The sequence below is a fragment of the Priapulus caudatus genome, unplaced genomic scaffold (assembly GCF_000485595.1).
Source record: "Priapulus caudatus unplaced genomic scaffold, Priapulus_caudatus-5.0.1 Scaffold261, whole genome shotgun sequence".
Classification (NCBI taxonomy): Eukaryota; Metazoa; Priapulida; class Priapulimorpha; order Priapulimorphida; family Priapulidae; genus Priapulus; species Priapulus caudatus.
This window is the reverse complement of record NW_014577322.1, coordinates 192,281-202,686: the sequence shown is the minus strand read 5'-3', so window position 1 is coordinate 202,686 and position 10,406 is coordinate 192,281. Positions and strand designations below refer to the sequence as shown.

General features: G+C 44.7%; 1 protein-coding gene across 1 annotated transcript in view; it reads left to right on the top strand.

The window, feature by feature from the left end:
• The first annotated feature begins 4,560 nt into the window (after positions 1 to 4,560).
• LOC106808232 (fukutin-like) overlaps positions 4,561 to 10,406 on the top strand; it is a 16,797-nt gene continuing 10,951 nt past the window's right edge. Inside the window, exons 1-4 of the mRNA XM_014810859.1 lie at positions 4,561 to 5,011; positions 7,048 to 7,248; positions 8,397 to 8,671; positions 9,811 to 9,961. Coding sequence (XP_014666345.1) covers positions 4,733 to 5,011; positions 7,048 to 7,248; positions 8,397 to 8,671; positions 9,811 to 9,961 — 906 coding nt within the window. The 5' untranslated portion in view covers positions 4,561 to 4,732. The remainder of the gene's footprint in view (positions 5,012 to 7,047; positions 7,249 to 8,396; positions 8,672 to 9,810; positions 9,962 to 10,406) is intronic.

Here is a 10,406-nt window from a genome sequence, read left to right as displayed (position 1 = left end):
TTCACTAATTTGTAATAAAGTATAGAAGTATATAACAGGGAAGAATATAAGTATAGAAAAAAACAAGTTAGTTAATAATGTATACGTTTATATAGGTACGAATCTTGTAAGCCGTGACTTAACGTTTTCCGTACCTACCCGCGTCCCATCTTATATTCACTATTCATAATCTGTAATATTATATCGAAGTATATAAGAGAGAAGAATATAACTTATATATATGTTATATTATATTATACTTATATTATGAGTGTAGAAAAAAACCAAGCATTGTGAATCAATAATGTATATAGGCGCGGATCGTGCAAGCCGCGAACTCGTATATCACTCGTTCTCCTGCTCGATATGTATCAAGTATGGATCTTGTATTCACCAATCTGTAATATATAGAAAAATACGTTAATTGTATTATAGTATGATCAAGAGCTAATATATATTATTATAATATATCTTATCTTATCTTTAGTATATTATTAGCTCTTCTTATATAATTACTATCGCATTCTATCACATTCTATCACGCGTATATCACGCAATGACGTAACCCGTCGTATTCTCACAATAACAAGTTACCAATAGAGGAGCGGTAAAAATATAACACACCTAGCATTGTGACGGCTGAGTCCCAGACACATAAAATCGATAAATTAAACTCCGAGTAAGAATCGTGACGGTGCTGCTATCGCTATCTTCCTACGGCGTGGTGTGCAGTATTCCGTAAGCGTTTGCAAATAGGCTAATTGGGTTTATTGTTCACCTTAACAGCCCGATAGCTCCGGATGTCGTTAGTCGCTAGGGAAGGGGCGCTAACCTTACGCGAAAGGGTACTTTTACCCCGCGGCGCATAGATATATCCAGAGATATTGGGAGCGAGAGAGAAAGGGATGAGAAAGAGAGATAGAGAGAGGGAGAGAAAGAGAGAGAGAGAGAGAGAGAGGGAGGGAGGGAGAGTTAGAGAGAAAGAAAGAAATAGAGAGAGATATAGGGAGAGATAAGAGAGAGAGATTACGAAGGAGAGAGAGAGATAGACGAGAAGAGAGAGAGAGGAGAAGAGAGAGACAGATAGAGAGAAGAGAAGAGAGAAAGAGAAGAGAGAGAGAGAGATAGAACACACCACACACATCACATCTGCCACACACACACAACACACTCACACACATACAGCACATCACCCACACACAGGTAGAGAGAGAGCAAGCGAGAGAGCGAGGAGAGAAAGCGAGAAGAAAGGAGAGCGAGAGAGAGAGAGAGAGAGAGAGAGCGAGAGATAAGAGAGTAGAGAGAGGAGAGAGAGAGCACAGAAAGAGAGAGAGAGAGAGAGCAGAGAGATAGCGAGAGCGAAAGCGAGAGAGAGAGAAGAGAGAGAGAGAGAGAGATAAGAGAGCGACAGACGAGACGAGAGAGCAATACTAGAGATGAGTAGAGAGCGACGAAAGAGAGAAGAGAGAGAGATGAGATAAGAGAGGAGATAGACGAGAAAGAGAGAGAAGAGAAGAGAGAGAGAGAGAGAGAGCAAAGATGGTGAAGATACTGTTGATTTTTTCTTGAGATAGGAAACATCAGCAATCATTTGTGTGTATCGCTGCATCATTTTAATATATAAATAGCCTGCCGGTTACCCAGGCTAATTCCAGTATTTTCTCGAACAGAAAGCAATGTCTGACATCTGTTAATGAGATCTCTGTGATATAGGCGTGCCAAATTGGAATCGCATCCTGTTAAGGTTTATCGCACCGCCGGTAGCAATAGTTCGAGTCCAACTTCCTTGGTATATTACAACAATTAGACCTAGCTATACATACTCAGGGTAGACAGCTGACCAGTAATAAATATAATATCCATCAGTATCTTACTATATATATCAATACCTCCTACAGAGCAAGTTCTTGTCTAAAACCACATACACCAGTTGCACGCACGCACCCCGCGCGCACCACGTCACTACGCTCGCGCTCACTTCTGTAATGTTAACAACTTAGGTTCTAGGCCTTGAAGCATTATTGTGCAATGTCAGGAGCTATCGATGATTGTGAGGGAGAGACGTGTGCTTCTGCGTAGCACACAGTACACACACGCACACAGTACACAGTACACACACGCACACAGTACACAGTACACACACCTCCACACACACACCACACACACAAGCACACACACCACAACACACACACACACTAACACACCACACCACACACACACATCACACACACATTCCGCTGCTGTTATTCTCTAAGTAACCCAGCTGCACAGCTCGGGACTGAGGTACTGATCGGCCGCATATCATCTGTACTCCGGACAACACCCACACACACACACACACACAGTCACACACATACCCGCAGAGATACGAGATGAGAGATGAGAGAGAGAGAGATCGAGAGCCCACGACTGAGATGAGAATGAGCAGAGAAGAGAGAAGAGAGAGAGAGAGAGAGGGAGAGTGAGATAGAGAGAGAGAGAGAGAGGACGAGAGAGCGAGAGCGAGAGAGAGATCACAACCAGTCAGCATCGGATGATCATCAGCAGTGTCATTCAAGATAGATGACACTATATATAACATTATCAACACTACCACAGTACCCTGAGTTATTTTATTAATTTTATCAATTTAATTGAATAGAGTACGGGTATGAAATGCTATTATACAACCTACAATTATTAGTGTCCTAGAAAAATATGAGCGACCGTCGGAGTGTCTCTTATCTCTCTTCCTCTACTGTATGCGCCCAGTGGATCTTGATCATACTTACAGCTATTGCCCTACCAGCTATGCCCGGCCCAGTCGAGAGCAAGAGAGAAAGCGACGCGAGCGAGGAGCGAGAGAGAAGAGACGTGCCAATCGATGAGAAGAGCAGAGAAAGAGAGAGATAGCGCGGAACGCGAGAGAGAGAAAAGTGAGAAGAGCGAGAGAGAGAGAGGAGAGCATGAGAGAGAGAGAGAGAGCGCGAGAGCGAGCGAGAGAAGACCACAACCACCCAGCGCAACAATAATAACACAGAATCATAGCACATACAGCACAACTAAAGCCACATACGCACGCAAAGCCACAAGCATATCTCGCCGCTATAACAGACGTTCCGACGCCATATACCCCGGATGTACGCTTCTATGTAGCGTACTATGTAATGTAATGTTCTATGTTCTTTAAAGTAAGGGTGTTACAAAGCGTACCGATGTCAATGACTGCCTAATTCTGCATTACATAACGTGATGTCAGCAGTGCGATCAGCTAATAGATGCATTGAGGATACAACACAAGGGACCTCCCTCCCCTTACGATTCTCAACAATAGCTCAACATCGCAACGTCGCAACGGCTCGCAAACGGACTGCGTGCTGTATGAGCTACGGTGTATTTTAATCTAACGACTCTAGATATGTCTTATTTAAAATTACCGCAGTGTTACCAGCGTATGTACTATCTTGAATTTTCGTACGTCTAGTTATAAAATGTCTATACTTTCCATACACTCATCAGTTATTTATATTGTAAACTTATACTCGCAGCAATATATTGTGTTCACTGATGTGATGATGAAATTTTGTTACTTGGTTGTCATAACTGCCATGGTTGACATTTTCATACGCATGTGCCGAGTTTTTTTGACGTATAAACAGATTATAAGCCATACGTTTCAAGATGCCGTTTTTATGTAAATGCCCCAAAGCTTACATTGTACCCAATTTATTTTCAACCGCAAAAAACAACAACTTTGAATGAGCACAATTCACTATTTTCACAGACTGGTCGTGTAATTTGATAAATATGGTAAATTTCAATACATTAAGAGTAGCGATCTGGTAGAAATGCTTGAACAATTATACCAAACAGTGCCGCCAGCCCTAGAGGCAAAATGTGTTCCTGCTCCTTCAATGATCCTGTATTGAAAATGAAGAATATCGTTTCTCTTTAATAAAACAATTTTAATTAAAATTCGATGCGTGCGAGCGGGTTAATTACCACGCAGTTAACCCTACATAGATTACCAACGTATCCATGCTCATGCTGCAATGTTCGATTGGATCTAACATATTGTGTACTCCCGCATGCATTAAAATGTCTTAATTTCAATCAATCGAAACAATGCAGCATGAGCATGGATACGTTGGCAACCTATGTAGGGTTAACTGCGTGGTAATTGTAGCCCGCTCGCACGCATCGAATTTTAATTAAAATTGTTTTATGAAAGAGAAACGATATTCTTCATTTTCAATACAGGATCATTGAATGAGCAGGAACACACACACGCACGCACGCACGCACGCAAGCACGCACGCACGCACGCACGCACACACACACAGCCCCACACACATATATATATATAAGTATATATATATTGATAACCATCTACCCCCCACATACACCGCGAACCTCGCTACCCAACGGCGCGTTTCATCAACCGTTTACTCACGGAACTACTGGCGCCATCGCTCGTCGGCGAACTGAACTACACCACATTGTGTTAACGCAGGCAGGTGGAACGAACTCCGTAGCAGACACAGCTGGACGAAAGCAGAAAAACTGGTTTCTAGCGCTAAATCGTCGTGCGGGTCTGCTGCCACGAATGCTATACGCGAAAATACGATGTTTGTTGTCGCTGTGCTTAGGTTATACGGAATGTCTGAGTTACGCCTCCGTTCTATTCGTTCCTTCCGCAACCGCGGCGAACTGAAGTCCCATCGATCATAGCGGAAACCTCCGTCGCTTCGGGGAACTTTCGTCGGCGCAGCGAATGGCGGACAGTTCCGGCCGAGTTGAACCGACATCGTCGTGGGTGTCTACCTATACGGACAGTGGCCGTAGCTGCGGCACAGACGGACAGAGAATGTATGCGGTGACGTACGACGATGGCCAGTATCTGATGTTCGGACGCGTAGCGAAGCGATGCAAGGTTAAGAAGGGCGTCGTCGTGTCTCTGTTTGTGCTGGCGACGCTCGTCGTCATAGCAACCGTTAATCTGTACTCTGGCGGCCTGTCGTCGGCAGTGGCGCACTCGCTGCAGCCACCCGCGGTGAGTAGTACTTCTCTCTCTTTCTCTCTAACTCTCTTTTTCTCTGTTTCTCTCTCTCTCGCTTACTCTCTCTCTCTCTCTCTCTCTCTCCACATCTCTCCCCCTCTCTCTCTATCTACTTCTCTCTCTCGTTCTCTCTCTTACTTTCTTTCTCTCGCCATCTCTCTCTACCTCTCTATCTCTCAACTCTCTCTCCATCTTCTCACACTCTATCTCCCCCTCTTTTTCTCTTTCTCTCTCTCTTACTCTCTTTCTCGCTCCATCGCTCTCTACCTCTCTCTCGCTTACTCTCTCTCACTCTCTCTATCTCTCACTCTCTCTCCATCTCTTTCTCACTCCACCTCTTTCTCTCTCCATCTCTCTCACACACACACACACACACACTACACACACCACACACACACACACAACACACACACACACACACACACACACGCACACACTACTTCTCCTCTATCTCTTGCTCTCTCTCTCTCTCTTCTTCTCCCCTTTCTCCATCTCTTTCTCTCTCTCGATATCCTCTCTCTTTCTCACTCTTCTCCCGTCTCTCATCTCTGTCTCTCTCTATCTCCTCTCTCCTCTCTCTTCTCTCTATTCTCTCTTCTCTTCTCCCTCCCTCTCTCTCCACACTTTCTCTCCACTCTTTCTCTCGTCTTTCCCTTCCTCTCTCTCTACTTCGCTCCCTCTCTCTTCATATATTCTTCCCCTGTCTCTCCCTTCTCCCTCTTCTCAGCCTTCTCTACTCTCCCTCCCGTCCTTCCTCTCTCTCTCACTCCCGATTCTCTCCTTACTCTCTCTCCCTCTCATCTTCATCTCTCTCTCTCTATCACCATTTCTCCTTCGCTCGTGGCATTCCTCCTCTTCTCACCACTACTCCCGTGCGCGTGTGGTGTGGTGTGTGTGTGCTGTGGCTCTCTCTTGTTCTCTCTGCTCTATCTTAATGCGACTGTGTGCGCGGTGCGCCGTGTCGTTGGCATTTATACCGAGGGTGCGCAAATCGTCAGAAGATCCGTCAAATCGGTTTTGCCTAGACGTCGTCGTCGTCGTCGTCGTCGTCGTCGTCGTCGTCGTCGTCGGAGCCGTGAGTGCGTGTTTTGCCGCTAGGGTTCGGACGCGCCTGTCGAGCGAGCGACGTGGTTTCTGAATCCCTCAAGAAAAACCCGGAACACTGTGACGAGCGAGCACACGCACGCACGCACACGCACGCGCGCACGCATACACGCACGCACATACACACGTACGCATGCATGCACACGCGCGCACACAGACACTATTTACAGAATGAAAGAGGTAGCGATAGATAGAAATGGAGATAAAGAGCGTGTGTGTGCGCGCGGGTATGTATCTGTGTGTGTGTCTGCGCGCGCTTTAAATTGAACTCGTATCAAGTAATTAATTGGGAGAGTATCAGCCACATTCAATACATACGAGTAGTGAGAGAATAAGGAGGGGATATTCTTGGGGTTTTATGGGTAGCGACGAAGGAATGTCGAACTGATCTCGTTGCTTCAGGAACAGCGAGTTAGATTTAGCTTGACAGAAACGGAACAATTATCCGCTTGAAGTGTCTAGCCTGAGGGTTAGGTTTAGACGTATAATTATGTCATGTAGCGGTGGTGTGAATGTCCGTGAGACATGCGGAACCTCAGCCTGCTCATAAATAATACATCCTGTGGTAAATATCTATTTGAACATTTCGAAAAATTCTTGAAATGTAATTTTAAATTAGGAAAATTTCATTTAGATTTTTGTCTCGAAACATGTGAAGTTTTATATTAGAATTGTTGCTATCATATATGGCGGATATGCCTTTGAGCACATTACTTCTGTGACTCCACTGTGGGTAGAAATTAAGGGGACACGCAAACAAGTGTCTTTTAAAATTACGACCAAAGCTGTCAGAAGCTATTACTCCCACAAAGTTTCTTTAGTTCGAGTTTTTCTCGTGAGTTGATATTCGCATTTTTTAAAGTTCTTGCGGAATAGTTGGAGGGTTTAACGCGCTATAGCGCATGTACTACACGTTATGCCAACAGTTTAGCGATGAGATATCTACACTACTGGACGCCTGTGCGAGCCTCAATGCGACCGTGTTTCTCATGGAACCCCGGCTTCTAGAACGACTGGTCGAAGACAAGGAACTACCTCAGGATTGGTGGAGTAGAAACAACAGCGGTTCCGCGTTTAATGTGGTCACCTTTGGCGTCCTTGAGCAAGATCTGCTTCCTAACGAAGAGGTAAAAATAGCGACTTTTCCCATGCACCGGCTGCATGGTTGTTGTTGGGACAGCGCTAACAAGGGGAGATAATTCTTCACCACCTGTAACCATGAACCTACATTTCGCATTGCCGACACAAACGTTTCTACCAAGCTACCAATTAGAAAATAACGAGAAAAATTTACTAACTAGCTAAATGTACTAGTGTACTTATTTATTGTACTATTGTACTCATTTATTGTACTATTGTACCTAATACTAAATACCCAAATACCTGGCGACTAAAATATACTAAATGCACTAATGTACTAAATGTAATGATTGTTAAAATGTTCTAAACGTACTGTGGACACAATGGTCATTGCGAATACTGATTAAGCTCGATAGCAAGCAAGAAGAAATTCCCACACATTAAATAAGTTCATTCGGTTGGTAGACTAATAGATCTAACTGGGTTAATTGTTACTTAACCGTGAAGATTGGAAGCGTGCAGCTGACGTTTCGCCTCCTATCAGGAGGCCTTCTCAAAGCTGACTGATGATGAGTTTTGACCAGAAATTCCACAGTCAATGGTTCCGCATTCACGTGCAAGCAGACGATTTATTGTTACTATTTCACGCGCGGACAATCTTACACAAAGATTACAAAAGATTGATTTAATGGTACACATTGATTATTATTACCTACTAATTACATATTATTAATTATGATCATTATAATAAACAATACGTTATCTCACACATTGAAATCACTAAGATGATAAATGTGAGATAAGGCCAGTCTATACGACAACTTAACCATGAACCTGATCGACTTATAACATAGTTTTGAGGCTAGGTATCACTTACGTAACACGTCGCATTGAGACTTTACTTTACAGAAAATACATAAATGTAAAACAAAACCCCTTTCTCAACTGAGGCGGGGTTTTTCCCAGTTAGATTTGTTGGATATATGCAATCCTAGATGATCGAACGACGTTACATTTTCTTTTACACAACCCTGGAATGCAGAACTCCGGAAAAGACCGGGCAACTAGCACCTGTGTCATACATCATGATGCGTTCACAATACTATACGTACTATTACGTACTAGACGTAAAACAATCAGTCTTGCGCCGCCCTCCAATTATCTCATATCTTCTCTCTTTGTCTATTCCTGACAGCAATTCGTAGCCGATGCCATGCGGAAGCATCGGTATAAGTACGTGGCGGTGGAAGGTCGCGACCCGCGCCCGATCAGTGTGTCACTCTGGGACACGCGACACATCAATCGAACGACACATCACCTGTTCGTACGTCGAGGTCGCGTCATCCACCTGGTGGTCTTCTTCGGCAGACGCGGCTACTGGTGGCACGGGGCTGTCGGCGCGTCCGTCCCCTCGCTGCATCGTCTGCTGCCCTCGCTCACGTTCGGCGAATTTCCGGGAGCATTTGACGAGTGAGAGCACCATTACGGGACCGTATTTCGGATCGTTACTATATTACAATTACGTGTTCATATTCATATTCATATTCATATTCATATTCATATTCATATTCATATTCATATTCATATTCATATTCATATTCATATTCTTGTTCTATGTTACATATTTGTTACTATATACCAGTAGTTTCCAACCTTTTCACCACCAAGGGCACATTGTATTCAAATTAATTTCTCCCGCGGACCCCAGGTGTTTGAAAGGTCTGATTACTCAACAAGCCGATTTTATTAACTAGCAACAAACTCGTTTCCCCAGTTCCCACGGAGAATGTTGCGATACTGAGTTGATAATATTAGGAGTGGATAAAAGATATCTCTATTATCCACATCTGATATTACAGTCAAGAACAACGAAACATGAAATTGTGCAGTTTATCTTTGGCAGCATTATCGTGTGCTGTGCATTTTCAGGCTCTTGAAATTTTGAACTTAGCTCACGGACCCCCCAATACTACCTTTGCGGACCCCCAGGGGTCCGGAAACACAAGGTTGGGAACCACTGCTGTATACGGTCAACTCTCCGAATTCCTAACGCCCTCAAAACCGATTCACACGTTAACCGCCCTCCCTCAAGTCCCATCGCCATCTGAGAGAAGTAAGATGCTCCCCCAATAAAGGGAACTTAAGAGAAACCCGAACTAAATGGACGGTCCCCGTGGGTGGTCGGTATTGGAAGAGAGTTGACTGTATTGTCTTAATTTCACATTTTCGTAATGTTCATCGCCACGAAAAAATATGCTCAGTAGATGGCGCCACGCGCTACTAAAATATGTTGCATTTCACATTGTTGTATTCGGCGTATACGTTCTACGTCGCTGAAATTATATGATCGACGTTAAACACCGTTTAATATCTCTCTAATATATAATTGATAATATCAATAACAATGCAATTATTTAATAATATATATTATTTTATAATAATTAAATTAATGATTTGTAATTTATTATGTTAATATTACATATTAATCTAAAACGACAGCTAAACGTAAACAATGCAATATCCATCGATTCGACTCCAACCTAAGTCCAGTTTGACTTTTGCTAGACGCGAAAGCATAACACATGTACGTGTACGCTCTTGTCCTTCAGCTTGCAGCTTAGCGAGGCATCTCGCCGTGATGGAAGAGAAAGAGTTTTCACGCCGCACGATTCTCAAGCATTTCTCAAAGCTGCCAAAATTTCCCGCTTCATCGACTGCGACGCTGCGGTCGCACGATCAGTTCAACGAAAGCACGGCAACGTGAGTTTCTTACTACTTATTTTTCCTCGCCGCCAGAGAGAGAGAGAGAGAAGGTGGGGGGAGAGGGGGAAAGAGAGGGAGAGAGAGAGGGGGAGAGGGAGAGAGGAAGGGAGAAAGATAGAGAGAGAGAGAGAGCGAGAGCGGCCGGAATCGAAAAGTTTTACCCCTCGTCGTCGTCCCAGCGCCGCGACGCGTGTCACATCGCTTGCTCCTGCGCTGCCAGCGCCCCCTACATCGTGCGTTCCCTGTCCGTCTGCGTGTGCGCTCGTCCGTCTGTGCGTGCGCGCGTCCGTCTGTGCGTGCGTGCGTTCATGCGCGGGTCCGTCTCTGCGTGCGTGCGCGGGTCCGTCTGTGCGTGCGTGCGTTCATGCGCGGGTCCGTCTCTGCGTGCGTGCGCGGGTCCGTCTGTGCGTGCGTGCGTGGGTCCGTGTGTGCGTGCGTGCGT